Here is a 25,388-nt window from a genome sequence, read left to right as displayed (position 1 = left end):
CCAGGTACAAGGGAGAGACAAGAACCCATCACTGACAACAAGACGATGTAATCACAGACAACAAGATGGCAAGAGGAAAGCAAAAGAACATACCCCAGGGAAACAAGTACAACCTGGCAAGACCAGAACCCAGTTCTCCCATCAAAGCAAACAGCAGAATGCCAAACATTCCAGAAAAAGAAGACTCAGATCTGAAATCATACCTCAACATGATGATAAAGAACCTTACACAAGAATGAGAAGAAAAGCATAGAGAAATAGAAGCTGTTAGAGAGGAAACAAGAAAAACACTGAAATAATTCAAAGAACTAGAGGAAAACAGAACCAAAGAGATAAAGGAATGGAAGAAGGAATTTAAAATGGAAATGGAAACAATAAAGAACAGACTAAAAAAGACAACCCTAGAAGTAGAAATCCTAAAAAAGAAATCAGGAGTCACAGATGCAAGCAACTCCAACAGACTAAAAGAGATGGAGGAGAGAATCTCAGGGGCCAAAACCACATTGAAAACATAGACAAAACAGCCAGAGAACATGAAAAAAGCAAATAGCTCCAGGAGATCCAGGACACAATGAGAAGACCAAACCTGAAAATAATAGGAATAGAAGAGGGCAAAGAATATCAATTAAGAGGCACAGTAAGTATTTTCAACAAAATCATAGAAGAAAACTCCCCTGCCAATAAGAATGAGATGACCATGAGCATAAAAGAAGCCTACATAATTTCAAATAGAGTGGACCAGAAAAGAAATTCCTCCCAACACATAATAGTCAAAATGCCAAGTGCCCAAAGCAAAAAAAAAAAAAAAAAAGGCATGTAACTTATAAAGGCAGACCAATCAGAATCACACCTGACTTCTCAACAGAGACTATGAAAGCTAGAAGATCCTGGAAAGATATCATGCAGACCCTAAAAGAACACAAGTGTCAGCCCAAGCTGCTATACCCAGGCAAATTCTCAGTCACCAAGATGGAGAGAACAAGATATTCCAAGACAAGACAAAACTAAATTTACACAATATCTGACCACAAACCCAGCACTACAATGAATTATAAGCGGAAAACCCGATCTGCCACCTGGAACGGCAGAGAGATACAAGGTCCCAAAGTTAAACCAGGACCAAATAAACCATCTAAATAACCCTATAAAACCTAAAGAAATAGAAGAAGTCATCAAAAGCCTCCCAACCAAAAAAAGCCCAGGTCCAGACGGGTTCAGTGCAGAATTTTATCAGACATTTATTGGGGATATAACACCAATACTCGCCAAACTATTCCAAAAGATAGAATCAGATGGAATATTACCCACCTCATTTTTTTAGGCTACAATAACCCTTGTACCTAAACCACACAAAGACCCTACAAGGAAAGAGAACTTTAGACCAATCTCACTTATGAACATTGATGCAAAAATACTCAACAAAATACTTGCAAACCAAATCCAAGAACACATCAAAATGATCATTCATCAGGACCAAGTAGGCTTCATCCCTGAGATGCAGGGATGGTTTAACATAAAGATAATCTATCAACGTAATCTACCATATAAACAAACTCAAAGACCAAAGTCACATGGTCATCTCACTAGACATTGAGAAAGCATTCAACAAAATCTAACACCCCTTCATGTTAAAAGTCCTGGAAAGAACAGAAATCCAAGGCCCTTACCTAAACATAATAAAAGCAATATACAGCAAACCAACAGCCAACATCAACTTAATGGCGGGAAATTTGAAGCAATCCCACTAAAATCAGCGACTGGACAAGACTGCAATCTCTCCCCCTACCTATTCAACATAGTACTGGGAGTCCTGGCTAGAGCACTTAGACAGCAAAAGGAGATCAAGGGGATACAAATCGGAAAGGAAGAGATAAAAACATCACCCTTTGCCGATGACATGAAAGTGTACTTGAGTGACCCCAAAAATTCCACCAGAGATCTCCTACAGCTGATAAACAAGTTCAGCAAAGTGGCTGGATACAAAATTAACTCAAACAATCAGTAGCCTTCCTATACTCAAAGGACAAACGTGGAGAAAGAAATTAGGGAAAAGGTACCCTTCACAATCCTCACAAAAACTATGAAATACCTTGGTGTGACACTAACTAAGCAAGTGAAGGACCTGTATGACAAGAACTTCAAGCCTCTAAAGAAAGAAATTGAGGCGGGTCTCAGAAAATGGAAAGACTTCCCATGCTCTTGGATTGGAAAAATCAACATCTTAAAAATGGCCATCCTACCAAAAGCAATCTACACATTCAATGCAATCCCCATCAAAATTCCAACCCAATTCTTTATTGAATTGGAAAGATCAATGTGCAATTTCATATGGAATAACAAAAGACCTAGAATAGCGAAATCCATCCTCAACAACAAAAAAGCATCTGCGGGAATCACTATCCCTGACCTCAAGCTATATTACAAGTCAATTCTGCTGAAAACTCCATGGTACTGGTACAGAAATAGGCATGTGGATCAATGGAATATAATAGAAGATCCAGAAATGAGCCCTCATGTATATGGTCACCTGATTTTTTAAAAGGAGCAGTAAACATTCAATGGAAAAAGGACAGCCTATTCAACAAATTGTGCTCGTCCAACTGGCAGTCATCATGCAAAAGAATGAAAATAGACCCTTTGTTATCTCTTTGTACAAAGCTCAAGTGTAAGTGGATCAAAGATCTCAACATTAAATCAGATACACTGAAACTATTAGATGAGAAAGTAGGGAAAACCTTAGAACACATACGCACAGGAGAAATTTTCCTGAACAAAACACCAATGGCTCAAGCTCTAAGGTCAAAGATTAACAAATGGGACTTAATGAGATTGCAAAGTTTCTGTAAGGCTAAGGACATCATAAAGAAAACAAAACGGCAACCAACAGAATGGGAAAAGATCTTTACCAACACCACATCAGATAGAGGCCTAATATCTAAGGTATACAAGGAACTCAAAAAGCTAGACACCAGAGAATCAAATAACCCTATTAAAAAATGGGGTACAGAGGTAAACAAATCATTTTCAGTTAAGGAACACCGAATGGCTGAGAAACATCTGAGGAAGTGCTCGACATCCTTAGCCATCAGGGAAATGCAAATCAAAACAACCCTGAGATTCCACCTCACACCAGTCAGATTGGCCAAGATCCAAAACATAGATGACTGCAGATGCTGGCGAGGCTGTGGAGAAAGAGGAAAAATTCTCCACTGTTGGTGGAGTTCCAAACTAATACAACCACTCTGGAAATCAGTCTGGCGATACCTCAAAAAATTGGATATAGTACTACCTGAAGACCCAGCTATTCCACTTCTGGGCATATACCCCAGAGACACTTTAATACACAACAAAGATATATGCACCACAATGTTCATAGCGGCTCTATTTATAATAGCCAGAAGCTGGAAGGAACCCAGATGTCCTTCAGAAGATGAATGGATACAAAAATTGTGGTACATATACAAATGGAATACTACTCTGCCACCAGAAACAATGACTTAACCAAATTCTTAATAAAATGGCTTCATCTAGAGAATATCATCCTGAGTGAGATAACCCAGTCACAAAAGAACAGACATAATATTCAGTCACTGATAGTCTGATGCTAACTCCAGAGGCTTGCACTCCCCTAGAAATACCTCACAGACTGTATGAAGTCCAAGAAATAAAGAAAACAAAACAAAACAAAAAAATATTTACAAAACAAGAAAACTTTAACTATTTCCATGTTACATTTTGTTTTACATGTACTTTAGCTCATTTTAACTATTAAGTTTTCAAGGCATACTATCAAACCTTGAAACAAATCAAGTACTGACTAAAACAATATATTCATATAGTTTTATGTAAATATTATGTTAAAATATGAAAAAAGTACTGACAAAAATGTATAATTTTAGGCAAAAAATGTTTAAAATCTGTACATTTATCTTTGTTTTGTAAAATAAAGTTGTTTTATAAAAAAAATTATATAAAAAACAATAAACGGAAAACCCAATACAAGTAGGGGAACTACATCCTAGTCGAAACAAGAAAATACCTAAGTGAAAAAACCAAAAGAAGAAAGACACACAGGCACCTTAAAAGCAAAAATAGCAGGAAACAGTAACCACTATTCCTTAATATCTGTTAACATAAATTGACTCAATTCCTTAATAAATAGATATAGGCTATCAGGCTGGATACATAAACAAAGCCCAAAATTTTTCTGGGTAGAGGAAACTCATCTCAGAGACAAAAACCGACACTATATCAGAGGAATAGGTTGTGAAAAAATCTTCCAAGCACATGCCACAAGAAACAAGCTGGAGTGGCCATTCTAATATCTAATAAATTAGATTTTCAACCAATAGTTATCAAAAAAGATAAGGAATGTCATCTTTTACTCATTACAGGGAATATTTGTCAGGAGGAACTCTCAATCCTTAACATGTATGCTCCAAATACAAGAGCACCCATATTCATAAAAGAAACATTACTAAAGCTCAAAAAATACATTGTACCCCACACAATAATAGTTGGAGACTTCAACACCCCACTCTCATCAATAGACAGATCATGGAAACAGAAACTGAACAAGGACACAGTAAAACGAGCAGAGGTTATGAACCAATTGGAAATAATAGATATCTGTAGAACATATCATCCTAAAACAAAAGGATATAACTTTTTCTCAGTACCTCAAAGCACCTTCTCTAAAATTCACCATATAATCATAGCAAAACAAGCCTCAATAGGTATAAGAAGATTGAAATACTCCCATGCATCCTATCAGATCACCATGGTCTAGGGCTGGTCTAACAACAAAGACAACAAAAAGCCCATATACACATGGAAACTAAACAATGCTCTATTAAAGGATACAATGGTGAAAGAAAAAAATAAAAAATAAATTAGGGATTTTCTGGAATTTAATGAAAACAAAAAAACAACATACCCAAACCTATGGGATGCAGTGAAAGCAGTACTGAGAGAAAAACACATAGTTCTGAGTGCTTTCAAAAGAAACTAAAGAGAGCATGCACTAACAACTTGAGAGCACAGATGAAAGCTTTAGAACAAAAGGAAGCAGATACACCCAAGAGAATTAGAAGGCAAGAAACAATCAAATTCAGAGCAGAAATTGACCAAATTGAAACAAAAAGAACCATTCAAAGAACCAACAAAACCAAGAGCTGGTTCTTTGAGAAAATTAACAAGATTGATAAACCCTTAGGCAGACTAACTAGAGGGCAAAGAGAGAGTATCCAAATTAACAAAATCAGAAAAGAAAGTAGAGATATAACAACTGAAACTGAGGAAATTCAAGAAATCATCATATCCTACTACAAAAGCATGTACTAAAGAAAGCTTGAAAATCTGGAGGAAATGGATGAATTTATAGACAAATACCAGATACTAAAGTTAAACCAGGACCAGGTAAACTATTTAAATTATCACATAACACCTAAAGAAAAAGAAGCAGTCATCAAAAACCTCCCAAACAAAAAGAGCCCAGGTCCAGATTGGATCAGTGCAGAATTTTTCAGACATTTATTAATGACCTAATACCAATACTCTCCAAACTATTCCACAAAATATAATCAGATCGAAAACTACCTAAATCATTTTTTGAGCCCACAATAACCCTTGGTCTTAAACCACACAAAGACCCTACAAGTAAAGAGAATTTCAGACCAATCTCACTTATGAACATTGATGCAAAAATACTCAACAAAATCCTTCAAACTGAGTCCAAAAATCCCTCAAAACAATTTTTCACCATGATCAAGTAGGCTTAATCCTTGGGAGTCAGGGATGGCTTAATATATGGAAATCCATCAACATAATCCACCCTATAAACAAACTGAAAGAAAAAAACCACATGGTCATCTTACTAAATGCTGAGAAAGCTTTTGACAAAATTCAACACCCCTTTATGTTGAAAGTCTTGGATAGAACAAGAATCCAAGGCCCATACCTAAACATAATAAAAGCATTATACAGCAAACCAATATCCAACAGCAAACTTAACAGTGAGAAACATGAAGCAATACCACTAAAATTAGGGACTAGACAAGAATGCCAACTCTCCTTCTACCTATTCAACATAGTACTGGCAGTCTTGGCAGGAGCAATTACACAGCAAAAGTAAATCAAAGGGATACAAATTGGAAAGTAAGAAGTAAAAACATCACTGTTTGCAGATGACATGATAGTATGCAAAAGTGACCCCAAAAATTCCACCATAAAAATTCTACAGCTAATAAGCAAGTTTAGCAAAGAGACTGGATATAAAATTAATTTAGAGAACTTAGTAGTCATCCTCTACTCAAAGGATAAACTTGAGAAGAACGAAATTAGGGGAAAAGATATCCTTCACAATAGTCACAAACAATATGAAATACCTTGGTGTGACTTTAACTAAACAAGTTTAGGACCTGTATGACAAGAACTTCAAAGCTCTAAAGAAGGAAATTGAAGAGGATCTCAGAAAATGGAAAGATCTAACATGCTCATGGATTGGAAGAATCAACATTGTAAAAATGGCCACCATACTAAAGCAATCTACAGATTCAACGCAATCCCCCTCAAAATTTCAACCCAATTCTTCAGAGTTGGAAAAAGCAATGTGCAACTTCATCTGGAATAACAAAAGACCTAGAATAACAAAATCCTTCATAAACAACAAGAAAACATCTTTGGAAATCATCATCCCTTATATCAAGCTATATTACAACGCAATTGTGTTAAAAAATGCATAGTACAGATACAGAGATAGGCATGCCCTCACATATATGGTCACCTAATTTTGGACAAATGAGCTGTAAACATTCAATGGAAAATGGACAACCTATTCAACAAATGGTGTTGGTCCAACTGGTACTCAGCATGCAGAAAAATGAAAATAGACCCTTTCTTATCTCTTTATACAAAGCTCAAGTGTAAGTGGATCAAAGATCTCCACATTTAATCTGTTAAACTGAAACTATTAGACGAGAAAGTTCGGAGAACCTTAGAACACATAGGCACAGGAAAAGATTTCCAGAACAGAACACCAATGGCTCATGCTCTAAGGTCAAAGATTAACAAATGGGACTTAATGAGATTGCAAAGTTTCTGTAAGGCTAATGACACTGTCAAGAAAACAAAATGGCAGCCAACAGAATGGGAAAAGATCTTTACCAATCCCACATCAGATAGAAGCCTAATATCCAAGGTATACAAAGAACTGAAAAAGCTAGACACCAGAGAATCAAACAATCCTATTAAAAAATAGGGTACAGAGTTAAACAGAAAATTTATCAATTGAGAAATATCTAATTCCCGAGAAGCATCTAAGGAAGTGCTCGACATCATTAGCCATCAGGAAAATGCAAATCAAAACAACCCTGAGATTCCTCCTCTTACCAGTCAAAATGGCTAGGATCAAAAATTTAGATGACAGTAGAGGCTGGTGAGAATTCGGAGAAAGAGGAACACTTCTCCACTGCTGGTGAAGTTGTAAACTGGTACTACCACTCTGGAAATCAGTTTGGTGATTCCTCAGAAAATTGGACATAGTACTACCTGAAGACCCAGTTATCCTACTTCTGGGCATATACCCCAGAGACACTCCAACATACAACAAAGGCACATCCACCATAATGTTCATAGCCACTATATTTATAATAGCCAGAAGCTGGCAAGAATCCAGATGTCTTTCAGTAGATGAATGGATACAATAATTGTATATTTACACAATGGAGTACTACTCAGCTATCAGAAACAATGACATTATGAAATCCTTAAGAAAATGGATGCATCTAGAGAATATCATCCTGAGTGCGATAACCATGTCACAAAAGAACAGACATAATACGCAGTCACTGGTAATTGGATTCTAGCCACAGAAAGCTCTGAATGCCCCAGAAACAACTCTCAGACTACATAAAGCTCAAGAAAAAAAAAGAAAATGTAAAACCATTATGCTTAATTTTTACACACCAAGAAAACTTTGCCTAATTCCAGTTTACATCTTGTTTTATATGTACTTTAGGCTTATTGTAAGTAGTAAGATTTTAAGGCATACTCTGAAACTGTTACAAAAATCAAGTACTGACAAAAATATATTCATATACTTTTATGCAAAAATGCTTTTAAAATCTGTATATTTATCTTTGTTTTTTAAAATAAAGGTGTTCAATAAAAAATATAAAAAAGAATATTAAGAAGTTATTTAACAAACATTAAGAAAAGGCTAAAATTCTTAAGTTTGACGTGAGGTTTCAGGAGAAAAGTGTGTGATTTGTGGATAGAAGTTGCCACATAAACCGTACCATAGAATTCTTTGCTTGTTTTCAAATCATCGATAAAACCTTTGCACATCACATTGTGCAATGTTGTTTTCCGCTCATATGTAAAAGTAAGAAAACTTCAAAGTAAGCCTCACATGTATAAAGATATACTTTTCATTAGAAGTTACAAACGTTTATGTACTAAAATAATTAAAATTTGTCACACAAATGAATTCTATTCAAAATATTTGTAAAACTTCCTTGGAAAGACTATCATCATAAGCTCACTCCCACATTTCATTGAGATTCGTCTTTGAGATTAAGTTTTTCTTTTCTCTCTAACAATGGAAAATGAATATTTCACAAGTGATTAATTGCATTACTACTGGCATAGTACCTTTATTGTGTTGGGCATCACATCAGGATGATTCAGTGATATTTTATGCACTATTATTTAACAAATGATATCAAATCAATATTTTATTTTATTTCAGGAGTTTTCTAGTGAGATAGGAAAAGTGTAGAACATTTTTTCTGTGTAAAATGTCATTATGACATGGTGGCCTTTGCTGTAAATCCCAGTATTCAAGGTAAAGTCAGAAAACCTGAGATTAAAGTCCAGCTTTGTACACATACTAAATTCAATATTAACCTGCACTATATGAGACACTGTCTTAGAAAAAAATAAAAAAAATATTTATTATATTGTATTTGGATCTCAGTGACTACATGTTTGCTTTACATATCTTCTTGTCAAAGATAAAGTCTTTGAATTCGATCAATTCTCATGGATCAAATAACCCATTAGTTTTCCCCCTGTCTGGTTATAGCAACTAAAGTGAAATCATGAGAAGAGATTCCATGTGTATTCAAATCAAACAGTAGCTGCTTTTGTTGTGCTATTTTTTCTAAATAAAATTAGAAGGCCAATAGAAATAACTAAACATGTTTAGACAGATTACATTTTATGAAAGTAATTGGTGCACTTTTTAGTCCAGTTTGATCAGAAAACCTCAGTAAATAAATGAGTGACGAATTTCATTGCATATATTTCCTTCTCAAAACTTGAGTGAAAATAATTTATTTAATCTTGATGTGTGGTGTGGTGTGTGTGTGTGTGTGTGTGTGTGTGTGTGTGTGTGTGTATGTGTGTATGTGTGTATGTGTGTGTGCATGTGCATTGCATTTACATTATAAATTTGTATTAAAATGCTATTATATGAAACTCATGTTTTATATGTAAATCCAAAACATGCTGAATTTTATACTTTTTCATTGTTGCATAGTATTAGTCAAATAAACACAGGGCATCACTATTCAGAAACAATTTTTAATACTTAATGGTGATATTTAAAGCATAAATCAAAAAAAATCATGTGGAAAAGTCATGCTTATCTAATTAAATGAACCACTTAGTGGCCAAAGAATGGTCACTGTCAACTGAAAACAAAGTGTTAGCAGAGAGTAGGAAAACAAAGTTTGGTGTTAGAGAGATGACTTGGCTCCTATCTACTACTCATAACCTGCTCTGCCCCAGTTCCAGATGACCAATACCACCTTTGACTTCTGTACAAAACCACACACACAAATAAGCATTGTACAAATGCATATATAGGCATATATTAAAAATAAAGTAAAAGATTAAACAAGTAAACCAGTTGTTCACATTTAGTAGAATAAGAGAGTTATTTTATTTAGTACCAACTCGAACACTAATGATGGTAGAGACTTGTTTCTTTCTTTTTAAATTGAGTTGTATTTCTTTTTTACTGAATATTTTATTTATTTACATCTCACCTCCCCTTCGCCACTCTGAGGATACTTTCCCACCTGTCCACCAACTCCATTCATTCCCCTATACTGGGTCACTGAGCCTTCACAGGACCAAGGGGCTCTTCTCCCATTGATACCAGACCAGTCCATCCTCTGCTACATATGCAGCTGGAGCTACAGGTCCCCTGTGTGTACTCTTTGGTTGACAGTTTTATCCCTGGAAGCTTAACAACATACGTTTCTATAGCCTTTTCAAACAGTTTTAGTGTTGTTTATCCCCCTCCTCCCTTCTCCCCATGTAGAGGCCTCGCTTGTATGTTGCTGCCATTTTTTTTTTCTAACTATGGTCATCCATTTTCAGCTTTCAGTGTTTCTACTCTTTCAGCTCTAGAATATTTTTATTGAGCAGAGCCTCAGTCATAGAAATGAATGGATTTTCTCCAGTTGACTGGTAAGCACAGTTCCAGAGGTGAGAAACAGAGGAATAAAAGAGGACACCAGCCAATATAAGATTAGGTTAAATTACTCTGGCTTATTCCATATGGTAGAAACCTGAAAACCTAATTCAGTTATTCAAATTCTAAAGGAAGATTTTTGGTCAATTTTTTTTAATGTCCACCTATCAGATATTTTAAGATTTGTTATCAAAAGGGTGTGTTTCAAAATACTCTCAAGACCTTTCATAAATAATTTAATATAACCTATTGGAAAAAATTCAAAATTTATTCAGTCTGTAGGAACTTCATATATTATTTAATTCTGACCCTTTTGTATATCTTATACTATTGTTTACTGGAGAAAAATGAAATGAACATGAAAATTATTATTACAAAGAATATTAATGTGGTATTTGTGATCTCTCTGTCAACACACACACACACACATACACACACACACACACACATACACACACAGAGAGGTGATAGATATTAAATATGCCAGTCTTGTACCACAGAGCAGATGTAGCACACAGAAAATGAGTTAGGGCTGCTGTCAGGGAATGTATATGCCGGCGCACTACTTTCTCCCTTCCATAACTCATCGTTATTTTCCTGTTCTCCCCACATTATAGAATACATGAAATTCCAATCTTTTCATTTTTTTCACTATAAAGAAATGATAATCTTTCCGTAGTCTTTATAGAATCAAAAATGAAAGAATGGCTTAGGACTTCAGTGTCCCAGTTGGGGGCAGTAGGAAAGAGAAGGGAAGATAATCTCTAGGGAAATAAAGATGCTAAAGCCTTCACTTCTTTCATGAAGGCTAAGTTAGCTATCATTCTTTGCAGTGTTCCATTTTGCCTCTTTCCATTCCTTTTTGTCAAGAACATTCAGAAACTTGTATTTTATTTTGCTTTTTAAAAATCCAAACTGCTGACTCCTATCTTCAATTGCTCAAATCTAAGCCACTGTGGTAGTGATAAAGAAAGGAGCTATTCTACTAGGTATTAGAGTACTAGAAAGCATCCAGGCTGCTCTCCCTTACTCCTGGTGTAGCTATCCTAGTCAGGGATAGGAGTTTATCAAAGATCATAACAGTTAACTTGAGAAGATTCACTTTGAACTCCTGGAAACCAAATGTTCTTTCTTAAAAAAAAATGATGCTTTACTGAGCCTGAAGATATGACTTTAACTCTTCTGAGGAAACATCATCCAGATAAATGTTATAACAGACAACATGATAGAGTGTAAATCCATTTAGTAAAGACAAATATTTGTAGTGTTGTTTCTATAGAAACAATGACAGTCAGTAAGCATATGTAGCTTTTGAACAATAACTAAAAAGGCTCCAGAGTAATTATTGTGAATTTTACAGGGCACTTAAACATTTATTTATTTTGACTTTGATTTGAATGGGTGTTTACCCATACACAAATTATATATACATTGCATGCTTACAGGGCCACAAATTTCCATGTATTTCACTTAAATTTTTTTATAAATTACTAAATATGAATGTTTTCAATGGATTATAGCTGGGCACAGTGTTTTTCTTGGTTAAGTTACAAAACTTGCAAAAATATTGATGAATTTCAAAAATAAATAATATGGTTACATTATTTTCATCTCTTTCTCCCTTCCTTTCTCACTTAGATCCATGACTTCTATACTTTTAACTGCACACATGCACCCACCCCACTCATTTGTCTGTGTTTAAGGCTGACTGTGTGGGACTGCATAATATTTCAAGAGACTTATCTCTGGAGAAAATTGATCTGACCTCTTTTAACAGCTATTGATTGTCTAAAACTGTTTATATATAGTGGTGCTTTGTGAAATTCCTTCTGCCTACATTGGCATGCTGATTGATGTTATTATGCAGTCTTTGTATTTTTATTTTGTTGCTTTTTTTGTTTTTTTTTTTTTTTAAGAGACTTGTTGGCCTCAGAGTCACAAAGGTCTACCTGGACCTGCCTACCAATCATTAGAATTAAGGGCATGGACGCACTGGCTAGAGCATGGCTCAACTTCTATTTGTTTTTAATTTTTGAATTATTTTAAGTTTTTGTATAATACTTACCTTTTTTGATTGAGTGATTACAGACCTTTATGTTTTCTTCCACCCTAACAGTATGTCAGGAAATAATTATGTGGAGGGTGGGACTTGAAGAGGCACAGGAGAGAAAACAGGGTGGAGGTTTCCACAGATAAGGACAGGCGTATCACATGAGGAAAGTCATGGCAGGAAAGACTGGAGGCAGAATGGTTATAGTAGGTGCATAAGAGAGTTTTGGGTGTGACATAAATTAGAGGAGGGTAGGATGACTGAAAAACCATGCTTGCTGGCTGACAAATGTGGAATTGGAAGAGACGTGGGTTCGGGAGCACATGGGGCAGGATTATTCACCAGACTGTGCTCAAGATATGTCATGGGGCAATAGTCCCATGCTTTATGTTTGCCTGAGTTTTCTGCTTCACTGAGTCATGGAAAAGAAAAAGTAATTAACATTCACGTGTTATAAAAAGATTCTTAAACTATACCTTAAAACAGAGAAGCATGTCTGATCACTGCGATATCTTTTTTCTAAAATGATCATGTAATTACTTTGAACATATAATGTTATACATTTTATTATGTAAAGATAGATCTAATAAGAACACTTGTATCAAGATAAACTCAACCATTTCCTCATTCACCACTAGTCCTGTTTTTATTTTTCTGTTTTTCCATGAGGTATGTATGTGTGTGTGTGTGTGTGTGTGTGTGTGTGTGTGAACTCTGATTACACAACCTATTCTCATCCTTTAATAATTAGGTTTTGAGTTTGTTTAGTAATGTTTCCTGTGAAATTTGTTGGTTTTCATTGTGAGGAAGCCAAAAATCATGAAAAAAATCCAAAACCTCAATAAGCAGTTTTATTTAGGAGAGTGATAAGCTTACAGCCAAAAGATGTTCTTTCATGAAAGTGAACTCTGAAGAAGGCAGAATATTAATCAAACTTGGATAGAGGTCTTATAGTAGGTAGCTGCAACAGTTGCATAGCCTAATAGATGGACTAGGAGCAAAACAGCTACCAATGATGTCATAAATCTTAGTAGCCAAATATAGTTCTGTCTACATCTCCACAAATAGCCTAAGCACTTATCACATATTCTTGCATTGTGAAATAAACATCATTTCTTTGTGAAATAAATCTTTATGTTTCAGGTACTTTCTGTTAGGTTAATTAAACTGCAAAGATGTTATAATTTGTCATCTTATACTGTAGACAGCTAAGTTTCTTGATGTATGGATGGAAATACTAAACACTGAAAGTAGAGATATATTTAATTCTACTCAGCCACCTCTAGAATTATTGTACTTTGTCAAAATTTTTATAATGCTTCTCTTAGAAGCAGTTTTTTAGTATTTACACACAATTGGCATATTCAATTAAACTATGAACATACATCTAACATCTTATAATAAAAATCTGTCATTGTTATATATAGTGAATAATAAAGTAGTATGTATAACAATGAAATTAGATTTCTACTCATAAATAGTTTAGCTGGTAGGAATCTATTTTATAAAAAATTCTATTAGTATTTATCATATATTTTTGGAAAATTGTGTGATATATAAATCAAGAATATTGGAGAATTAAATACAATAGTAGACTAACATTTCCATCAATCATCCACAGAAGTATTCGAACAGAATGAATTTCTGGTTCATAATAGTGGATAGAATTTTCTTTAACAGAAATGATAATGCAGTAGTAATTATATATCTTCAATATTATCAAAAATATTATTGAAATTTTTATTTATATTCAAGTAATGCAGAATTGCCCAACAATATAGATTACCCCGACCTATATGGCTTTGGAATTAATATAACAGGGGCCGCAGGGATTAATGAAATGATAGACACTCATACAGAAAAGCTGTTCTTGGTTGGACCTTACTTCCTAATGGACCAGCAGCCCGGGAGCTCTGCATATTTACAGGTTAAGGAGGAACTACCTTTCTGTAGGGCATGTCTTCAAGGAGCATCCTCAGGCTGTAGTCATACAGTTAAAGAATAGGAAGCTCTGGGTGATCCTTTTTGTACACAGTGTCAATATCCTTGCTCAGGTTAGGAGATAGCATTCTTATTCCCTGAGCCTGACTTGGAGAAGGCTCGCCATTCCTGTGGATATCAGAGAGTGATGTCCTTGAGATGACTGTGCACATGTCAATGGCACACATCTATTCCAGCTTTCATCTGCAGCAGGCTTCTATGTTCAGTTTTTGTAATGAAGAAGTCAAAATGAGTGAAGATGGGTTTTATTTAACTGAAGATTTATTAGGTTTTGAAAGTAAGACAGTCACTCCAAAGACTTGTGACGACATTGAAAACTACAAAATTAGTTGTCAAAATTTGACTTAACTATCATGCATTGGCTCATTTTCCTATGCCCCTCACTTGTCTGCCTGCTATTAGAGAAACTGGTAAGCTTTTAAGTTTCCTAGGAACTTATTCACAGCATAGAATTTTACCAAAATGAGTTTACATGTTTTCATGTATGGTTTTCATGTTTCCATGTTGTTCCTTTGACTTGCATTGTCTCTTCAGGTCTATTGATGAATTATGTTTTAAAGTGCTCAAAGGTTAAGGTTTCTCCTGTTTAGGTGATGAATTGTAGAGATGTAAGTAACCATGATTAGTGGCCCTTTGAGCTCATCTGGTGTAGGATATTAGAAGAATGTTACCTTACATAGCCTGTTCTTCACTATTTCACGTGTTATATGTAATTTCTATATATTACACATTCATCAATAATTAACAGGAAATCATTTCCATTTTTCTGCTTACACACAGAGCTAATAAAATGGTATCAACTCTGTTCATCCACCATTGCTTCTTGCTTTTTACTCTTTCTTGAGTTTACTTGCATTTCTTACTGTTGATTGACATTCCTGTATATCATTCCACACGTGAAAATAGAAAACAATTCTCTTGTCAATATTTTATCTTTTACAAATTTTCATCTTCACTACACTAAAAATGATAATTTCCTCAATTTTTGTTTTTTTATTCTTAAGATAGAATTAAAAGATTTTTAGCCATCAATTGCTACTAACTTCCAGGCCTGCTCCCAGTATTTGGTTGCTATCAACAGAATTCATTTATCTATATTGTTTTCAGTTTCAAATGTGTGTTTCAGCATGAATTTAATTTTAATAATGTTCCCACAAGACAATGCTGCCTTATTTGAAGAGCAATGCTGTTATTAATATGCTAACTGAATCTGAAATTTCTTTGAATGGTTTGAGCTCTATTTTAATATTTTATGTGTGTCTCTGTCTTTCTACGTTGAGTTACTATCAAGCATAGCCCTGGCTGGTTTTTATGTGGTTGCTATTGATCCAGACTCAAGTCTGCATACGTATAAACAATCTGATTCACTCCACTGATCCATCACTTCAGGCCCTCAAGAGACCTTTATAAACTGAAATCATAAAGCAGTTATTAATTTTCTATTTCCATGCTTTCATGCCCTATAGCCATTAGGTATTTTCTAGTGCCAATAAGCATTGTTATTAGCATACTAATGATGGAGAAATCATAGAGAATAAAAATTATTCATAAACTAGATATGTTTTATGTAAACATGTTTTGTTTTTTCTTTTTTATTAAGTATTTTATGTACTTACATTACAAATGTTATCCCCTTTCATGCCCTCCCTTCTATCCCCCTTCCAATGATTCTATGAGGATACTCCTCCTTCTATCCACCAACTCTCACCTCACCACCCTGGTATTCCCCTCACTGGGGAAGCAAGGCTTCAGAAGACCAAGAACCTCTCCTCCTACTGATGCCAGATAATGCCAACCTCTGCTAAAAATGCAGCTGGAGCCATGGATCCATTCATGTGCATTCTTTGGTTGGTAGTTTAGTCCCTAGGAGGTCTGGGGATTCTGGTTGGTTGATATTTTTGTTCTTCCCGTGGGGTTGCAAACCTCTTCAGCTCTTTTAGTCCTTTCTGTAGCTCTTTCATTGGGGTCCCTGTGTTCAGACTGATGGTTGGCTGCAAGTATCCTTATCTGTATCATCAAGGCTCTGGCAGAGCCTCTCAGGAGACATTCATATTAGGCTCCTGTAAGCAAACACTATGTGGTATCAGGTAAACATGTTTCTTAATTGTTAGTTTTCTGTAATAGTTTGACCTAGATCCTCTCCATATGTGTTATGAATGAGTTTAACTTGGTATTTTTGTGGGACCCCTAACAGTGGGAATGAGGGTTGTTTCTGATTCTTTTGCGTACTTCAGGGACCTTTTTCTTCCTAATGGGTTGCCTTGTTCTGCCTGATGTTATGTACCCGATTTTATTACAGACAGTTACGCTATGTTTAGTTAATGTCCCTGTGAGGGCTGTTCTGTTCTGATGAGGAATAGAGAGTGGGCAGGAATTTGAGAGAGAAGTAAAGTAGAGGAGAGAATCTAAGAAGAGGGAAGGAGGGGAAACTGTGGTCAAGATGTAATATAAGAGAAAACATTTATAAAGTTAGCTTCTTAATTTTAGCATTATGAAATTTGATTGTACAACTCTAGTCATGTTACCTGTGAAAAAAATAGAAACTTCAAAATGTGATAGGCAGTATAATTTTTTTCTGGTGCATACTCGTTTGATATAACTAAGCCCTGAGGCAGGCTGCAGTTTTTACAGGGATTACATTAAGGGCTCAACAATTGTTTAAATAACACCGAGTGTTCTCTTTGAGTCATACAAGAATGGGAGAAGTTATAGTGTTAAAATCTTCTTGATCTTTATTGAGTCTTTATTTTCTAAGAAGTAAAAACATATATGCTACCTTGCCAATGCAGAGGGACAGACATTGTCTGGAAGAAAATCTGCCCCTGCAGAATGTACTTAAAATTCAACTGCCTCGCATAGAAATGGCCCTTAATTGCATCTGCATGAAAAGGGTTCTGTGTAGGATGCAACAGTAAACATATAACATTGCACTGCTGGGGCATAAACATACTGTGGTAAAATATAATAGAAGAAAATGAAGTTTTGACTTATCAAGAACCAAGAATGTATGAGGAAAAGTATTCTCTTACCATGACAAGTATTTATGAAAAAATGTCTAGTTCAAATAAAGCCTCTGAAGAAGGAAACTGAGCATGAAGCAATTGGGGTACAGATGAAATAAAGATGACTTCAATCTGTATTTGCTTTAGTGGAAGATATGAAATATCAGATTTTGTTAGAAGAGTCAGTGGAATAATTGTTTTAGTTTTAAAGATCATCTAAATCCTAATTTCCTATGGACAAATAACAAAAAACAGGCATAAATTATCCTTTGCAGTGCAAGAACTAATTTATTGAGTTCTCAATTCTAAGAAATTACAATTAAAGTCTGAGCTTTTATGGCTTTGTTACTAGAAATAGGTTTTTCATACAGTCTATTTTCATGAAGCTTTGCCCTCCCTAATCTGTTCCCTTATCCTTCCACCTGATTCAAATTCATGCCTAACTCCTTTTTTTTTTAAATTGGTTATATTTTTACATTTTAAATGTTATCCCCCTTCCTGGTTCCCCTTCCACTTATCCCAGACTCCCTACCCCCTGCATCTCTCAGAGAGCTCCTCCACCCACCTATTCACCAAATCCTGCCAACTTCCCTAGCCTTCCTTTAAACTGTGGCATTGAGTCTCCACAGGACCAAGGACCTCCCTTCCCATAGATGCCAGAGAGGCAATCCATTGCTACACAAGCACCTGGAGCCATGGGGCCCTCCATGTATATTATTTGGTTGGTGGTTTAATTCTTGGGAATTCTCAGAGCTGAGGGGGAGGCGTGTCTGGTTAGTTGATATTGTTGTTCTTCCTATGATGTGGCAAAAATCTTTAGCTCTTTCAGTTCTTGCCATAATTTCTCCATTGCAGTCTCAGTGCTCAGTCCAATGGTTTGCTGCGACTATATGCATCTTACTGGCCAGACACCTGGCAGAGCCTCTCAGGAGACAGTTATATCAGACTCCTGTCACCAAGCACGTATTGATATCCCCAGTGGTTTCTTGGATTGCTATCTGCAGATGAGATGGATTCCCTAGGTGAGGCAGTCTCTGGATGACTTTGTCTTTAGTCTCTGCTACATACTTTGTCCCTATATTTCAATTCTGTGTTAAAACTTTGGAGGAGAGTAGGTGTCCCAACCCCAACTAGAGGCCTATCCTAACTTTTGTTTATGGCTTCTATAGCTTCCCCTTATCCTTTGTTGGGCATTTCAGCTAATCTTATTCTCGTTGGGTCTTGGGAGCCTCTTGTGTTCCTGACATCTTGAACTTTTTAGTGGCTACCCCTAGTTCTCCATCCCCCATTGCTACACACCTCTGTTCAATTTCCCAATACTCTATATATCATCCCTGTCTCCTTCCATACATGATTCTGCCCCCCCCCCCTTTCCCTCACTCTTCCCAAGTCTTTCCCATGGTTGACCTCCTGTATTTTGTTTCTCCTTCTAAGAAGGAATGAAGCATCAACACTTTGGTCTTCCTTCTTCTTGAACACCTCACACAATAGTGGGAGACTTTAATACCCTACTCTCATCAATGGACAGATCATGGAAACAGAAACTAAACAGAGAAACAGTGAAGCTAACAGAATTTATGAGCTACGGTTTGGACAGATATCTACCGGACACTTTATCTAAAACAAAAAATATATACCTTCTTCTCAGCACTTCATGGTACCGTCTCAAAAATTGACCATATAATTGGTCACAAAACAGGCCTCAACAGATGCAATAAGATTAAAATAATCCTATCAGATCACCATGAAATAAGTAAGGCTGCTCTTCAATAACAACAAAACCAACAGAAAACCCACACATACATGGAAGTTGAACAATGCTCTACTCAATGATAACTTGGTCAAGGAATAAAGAAAGAAATTAAAGACTTTTTTCATAATTTAATGAAAATGAAGACACAACATACAAAAACTTATGGGGCACAATGAAAGCATTTCTAAAAGGAAATATAATAGCTCTGAGTGACCCCAAAGAGAAATTAGAGAGACCATACACTAGTAGCTTGTCAGCACACCTGAAAGCTCTAGAACAAAAAGAAGCAAATATACTCAAGAGGAATAGACAGCAGGAAATAATGAAACTCAGGGCTGGAATTAGCCAAGTAGAAACAACAAAGACTATACAAAGAATAAACAAAACCAGGAGCTGGTAATTTGAGAAAATCAACAAGGTAGACATACCCTTAGCTAGACTAACTATAGGGCACAGAAACAGTCTCCAAATTAATTTACTTTTGAAATGTTATCCTTCCCGATTTTCCCTCCACATAGCCCTTATCATATCCTCCTGTGCCTGCCTCTATGAAGGTGCTCCTCCACTCATCCACCCACTCTAACTTCACTGTAATAGCATTCTCCCATTCTGGGACATTGGGCTTCTATGGGATCAAGGGCCTCCCCTCCTATTTATGCTAGATAATGACATCTTCTGTTACATATGCAACTGGAGCCATGGGTTTCTCCATGTGTATTCTTTGGTTGTTGGTTTAGTTGATGAGAGCTTCGGGTGGTCTGGTTAGTTGATACTGATGATCTTCATATGGGGTTGCAAACTCGTTCAGTGCCTTCAGTCCTTGAACTAACTCCTCCATTTGAGTTCCAGTGCTCAGTCCAATGGTTGGCTGTGAACATCCCTATCAGCATTAGTCAGGCTCTAGGAGAGCCTCTCAGGAGACAGCTATCTCAGGCTCCTGTCAGCAAGTGATTCTTGGCATCCCCAATAGAGTCTGGGTTTGGTGTCAGCAGATGTGATATATCCCTAGGTATGACAGTCTCTAAATGGCCTTTTCTTCACTCTCTTTTCAACTGTTTTTCACTGCACTCTCTTTAGAAAACAAAACAAACTAACTAAAATAAAACAATGAAAACACTTAAAGAATAACATTGCAGAAGTAGTTATATTTACATATTCTTTGTTTAATATAAATTAGTTGAAGTCCTATATAATCAAGGAGAGAAATGAAAAAAAAAATCCCTAAAAGGAGACTTATTATATTGTTTATGTTTTCTAATTCTGAGCAAATAAATATTTGCACATTATTCTGTTAACCATTTAATTAAAGCATAATGCATCTATAATTTAATAATCAATTGACAATACATCTAAATACTAAATTTTAAAAGACTATTTTATTTTCATTAATTAAAATTTGCAAAAATTTTTATTATGTATATATATTTGTATGTATAAAGTATACTTTACAAGCATATTTCTGTGAACTTATTGATTATTAAAACATCTATTGCTTGATGTGAGTATCTAAATATATTTAATATTTACTGTCTTCATAAAGCCAATTTTCAGTTGAGTATTATATGTCAATATGAGTTTATCCACATATTAAAATCAAAAGTTTAATGCCAGTGCACACATTATATTGAATTGGTTATCCTGTGGCCATGTAAAAAAATGTATATTCTAAATATTTATTTACTGGGCTCTAAGGATTTTATGGAATATAATTTATAGTTTACAATCTTGAATAATTTATTTCTCTTATTTTAGACTTCCAATCAAATTGTACACTTGATGTCATATATTATTTATTAAAACTTATACTCTGGCTGCTTCTAATAGTGCATCCAAAGACAATATAACTGATCATAGCCATCAATAATTATATAAAGTTAGGTGGTAACAAACATAGCAAAAACTATAGGCAAAAGTGATGGCTACTAATATAGTCATCTATTAGTGAGCATACAGATAAGTTGTGACATATTCATGAACTAGAATAATCTTTAGTGATATAAAAAGATGAAGTAGCAATTCATCCTATAATTTTAAACCTCTAAAATATACATCATGAAATAATTCAGTCTCAAAGGAGCTGAAAGGGTGTGCATCCCCATAGTAAGAACAAAATGATCGACTAACCAAACCCACCATAGATCCCAGGGGTTAAAATACCAACCAATGAGTTCACTTGGAGAGACCCGTGACCCCAGGTGCATATGCAGCACAGGATAGCATTGTCTGGCATCAGTGGCAGAGGAGGCCTTTAGTCCACTGAAGAATCAATCATTCTCCCATTGTAGGGGAATGCCAAGTTGCTGAGGTAAGAGAGGGTGGTTGGGAAAGGAAGCACCTTCATGGAGGCAATGGGAGACAGAGGGGGGGATGGGATTAGTGGAAAGGAGATAACATATGAAATGTAAATGCAGAGAACATCCAACAATTTTTTAAATATGTAAAAGTTAACATTTTATTTTTTCTTACAACTTTATTCAAAGAAGAGAGATACATGTGCAGATTTTTAAAAGCATTTTGGCAATTTTTTTGAGGTTTGATACCATGCATTGAAATCCCACTAGCTACCATAAGCATAAAGTACATGTAGAACAGAATGTAAAATGGAAACCGTCAGAGTTTTCTTGGTGTGTACAGATTAAACATAATAATCTTTGAATGCTGAAAAATGCCACAAGGCTATATTCCTAGCTCTTGGAATATTAATGATTTAAGTTCTAGGTGTACCACACTCTGAGAGGGTGCTATACACTTATTTGTTTTTTTTTTTTTTCCTAAAAAGGACTGAGGCTTTCACTATTTGGCTTTTGTTATTCTTGAGCTTCATATGGCCTACAAGTAGTTTCTCGGGTATTCAGAGATTTCTGGGGCAAGTATTCAATTATCAGTGACTACATATTACGTCTGGTCTCCTTTTTTTGTGACTGGGTTACCTTACTCCGGATGATATTCTCTAGATGCATCAATTTTCCTAGTAATTTTATGAAGTTATTACTTCTAATAGCTGAGTAGTACTCCATTGTGTAAATATACCACAACTTTTGTATCCATTCATCTACTGAAGGACATCTGGGTTCTTTCCAGCTTCTGGTTATTATAAATGGGGCTTCTATGAACATTGTGGTACATGTGTCCTTATTGTATTTTGGAGCATCTCTGGGGTATATGCTGCAAAGTGAGATAACTGGGTCTTCAGATAGGACTATATCCGATTTTCTGAGAAACTGCCATACTGATTTCCAGAGTGGTTGTACCAGCTTACAACCCCATCAACAGTGGAGGAGTGTTCCTCTCTGCATCCTTGCCAGCATCTGCTGCCATCTGAGTTTTTGATCTTAGCCATTTTGACTGGTGTGAGGTAGAATCTCAGGGTTGTTTTGATTTTCATTTCCCTGATGATTAAGGATGTTGAGAACTTCCTTAGATGCTTCTCATCCATCTGATATTCCTTATTTGAGAATTTTTTGAATGAGACATGCATCTTGGATTACTAGATTTTTTGTTTTCTTTTATTTGGGGATTTCTTTGTTTGCTTGTTTTTTTTTTTTTTTTAAATTTGGTCACAGCAGTTAAAATCATAAGTGCTTTCAACATTTATAAGGTGTATAAAATATTACAATTCCAGAAATTTTTAGATATTACTAATCCTTGACCTACATGGGACAATTTGGAAAAAAAGAAAGAACTAATTCAGTCTGAAGATATCCCACCCAATTTCTTAAATATGAAATGCTGAGGCAAATGACTAATATCATTCTAATTAGAAAGCAATAAATAGATGATATTTAGAAACTTAAAATTTTTGATTCATTAACACTTTTAAGTACACTGCAAAATACTGATTATAATTTTTAAGTATAAAGAATTGTTCATATATTTATATGTGAATGTTTTAATAAAATATTTGTCTTAAAAATAGTACATAATGTATTTGTGTTGGAAGTCACTTTGTGACAACCTCAATTCATCGCTTGCAATGATTTGCAGAAATAAGCCATAGGTGAAAATGGAGCATGTATGTATCTCTATAATGCACTCAGACCATACAGACTAACAGTCTAGTTTTATTTCACATGATATAAACATTTACCTTATCCCTTGATACAGATAAACCTATTTGTTTAAATGATTCCAGAAGCCTGGGCAGTATAATTATTATGGAAAGAGTTTAAGCCCTGTTGTTCATTGGAATCCCTAAGGCTTACATACTTTTAATTCTGTATTGTACAGATAAGGTCAAAACCCATAATGCACATTTTAATTAGTATCCAATGAATTACCAGTGCTACTGACATCTTTTCCTAGAAAAATCTATATGTTTTCACTATAGTAACCAGCATCTCTGGAATGTAAACAAAATTGCTGTCAATAGTAAATATGGTAATATGGCACCATTTCTTATTTCTATCTTTACTCAACTGAAGACCAGTTTTAATCTTTCCATTTGTGATTTCCTTATCAACAGGAGTTCCTGGCAAGGATCTGTGTCGGCAAAGACTTTAAATCTATACCACTTTGGGGAGGTTGAAATATTTCAAGTCCTATGGTAATTACCTAAGGCTTGCTCATTCTCCTACATAGCCATTCCATGACAACCTCTAAGTCAGAAATAGCATCTATTGGTTAGTAGATTAAAAAAAAAGCTTTTGGTATCCATTAACTCCTGACAACAACTAGTTTTTACCAATTCAAAAGCCAAGAAGGTCAGAGAGCATGTTTGACCTATGGAAAAAACTACCTGCTTCCTGCTTTCACCACCTATCTTATGTAAACAATGTTTTGTAAACTTGTTTTTTCTTTTTCTGATTGTACTTGTTCCATGAAACTATAAAGCATTATGAAATTGCTTTCATGTTATAACATGGTATTGGGATAACATTTTTTTTATGTTCATAGGTCATGGTCACTCAACATGACTCCAGAGTAAACTAATTTTATTTCCTTTCATGTGAGAGTAGTGGTTTGGGATTAACCTTCTTAAATACTTTCCAAGCATAGCACCCTATGAATGTTCATTTCTGAGTAGAATATGTGAGACAGAACTAAGCAGTGATCCTGTCTGGGTTACATGGTTAGAGGTAGACACAACTATGGGTATAATGAAAATATCAGGAATGTTTATAGACAAATACAGTACAATTTCATCACGATGCTTGTCAGGAGTAAAACAAGAGGATGTAATGGGTGTGTATATGATGGAAATATATTATTTATATGCATAAACTTGTCCAGGTTGAAAAACATACCACAAACAAAAATGGAACAAACCATTTGTAGTATATATTTGAAGAGGTTAACATCTTCCTTTAGAGAATAATGAAAATTGTTTGTCTTCATTTTTCTACTCTTCTCTGCAGCTTTAGATCCTGCTAAAGACCCATGCTTAAAGACAAAATGCAGCCGCCATAAAGTCTGCATTACTCATGATGCTCAGACTCCATTGTGCATCAGTAACCGGAGGCTCACACACAGGTAAAAACTCTGAAATTAAATCTTACTAAAAGAGCAGCTTTGCTTGACATGTTACACATAATTACCAATGTATGTCCATCCTTGACAAAGATATTTGTTCAAATGTCTCCAGAAGCTTGGGTATATAGTTATTATAAAAATGTTTTAAACATTGTTATCAATTAAAATTACTAGGGATTATATAGTTTTAAGTATTATACAAAGCTGACTTTGTGCTGATGAGGTTAAATTGATTTATATGAATAGTTATGCTTTTTCATATTTAAACAATAGTTGCAATTGGTATGCCTCTAAGTAAAGTGCAGCAAAAATTCTGAGTTCGACCATTCAGTGAGTAAAAAGATATATTGTTGGGATGGGGAACAGGAAGACAAACTGGTAGACTATCTCAGAGAATAGAGACTAGTACCTGGTATCAGAAATCATAGTGTTTCATCTTCCTGAGATGTCTAAGTAATGAACCAAATGAACTATCTCTAGATCAGTGTTTTGGGTACCAATCAATACTGCTAGGATCAGAAGAAAAAGGGTAATCCAAAGTCAGGAAGGAAAAGATACTGTCATTGTAGGACAGAATTAGTCATGATGATTTCAACTTCACTTGCAAGACAAAATAAAAATCAAATCAGT

The 25,388-nt window shown here is 35.2% G+C and overlaps 1 protein-coding gene across 2 annotated transcripts in view; it reads left to right on the top strand.

Annotated features, from left to right (window-relative positions):
- The window catches only part of SPOCK3 (SPARC (osteonectin), cwcv and kazal like domains proteoglycan 3), a 421,151-nt gene that overhangs the window by 161,975 nt on the left and 233,788 nt on the right, over positions 1-25,388 (top strand). For both annotated transcript variants that reach the window (XM_080928625.1, XM_080928626.1), the window contains one exon: positions 24,644-24,758. In XM_080928625.1, coding sequence (XP_080784751.1) covers positions 24,644-24,758 — 115 coding nt within the window. The remainder of the gene's footprint in view (positions 1-24,643; positions 24,759-25,388) is intronic.

Source organism: Micromys minutus (genome assembly GCF_963924665.1).
Source record: "Micromys minutus genome assembly, chromosome: 14".
In the NCBI taxonomy this organism is placed as follows: domain Eukaryota; kingdom Metazoa; phylum Chordata; class Mammalia; order Rodentia; family Muridae; genus Micromys; species Micromys minutus.
The sequence above is the reverse complement of the archived record's forward strand: the minus strand, read 5'-3'. Positions and strand labels throughout refer to the sequence as shown.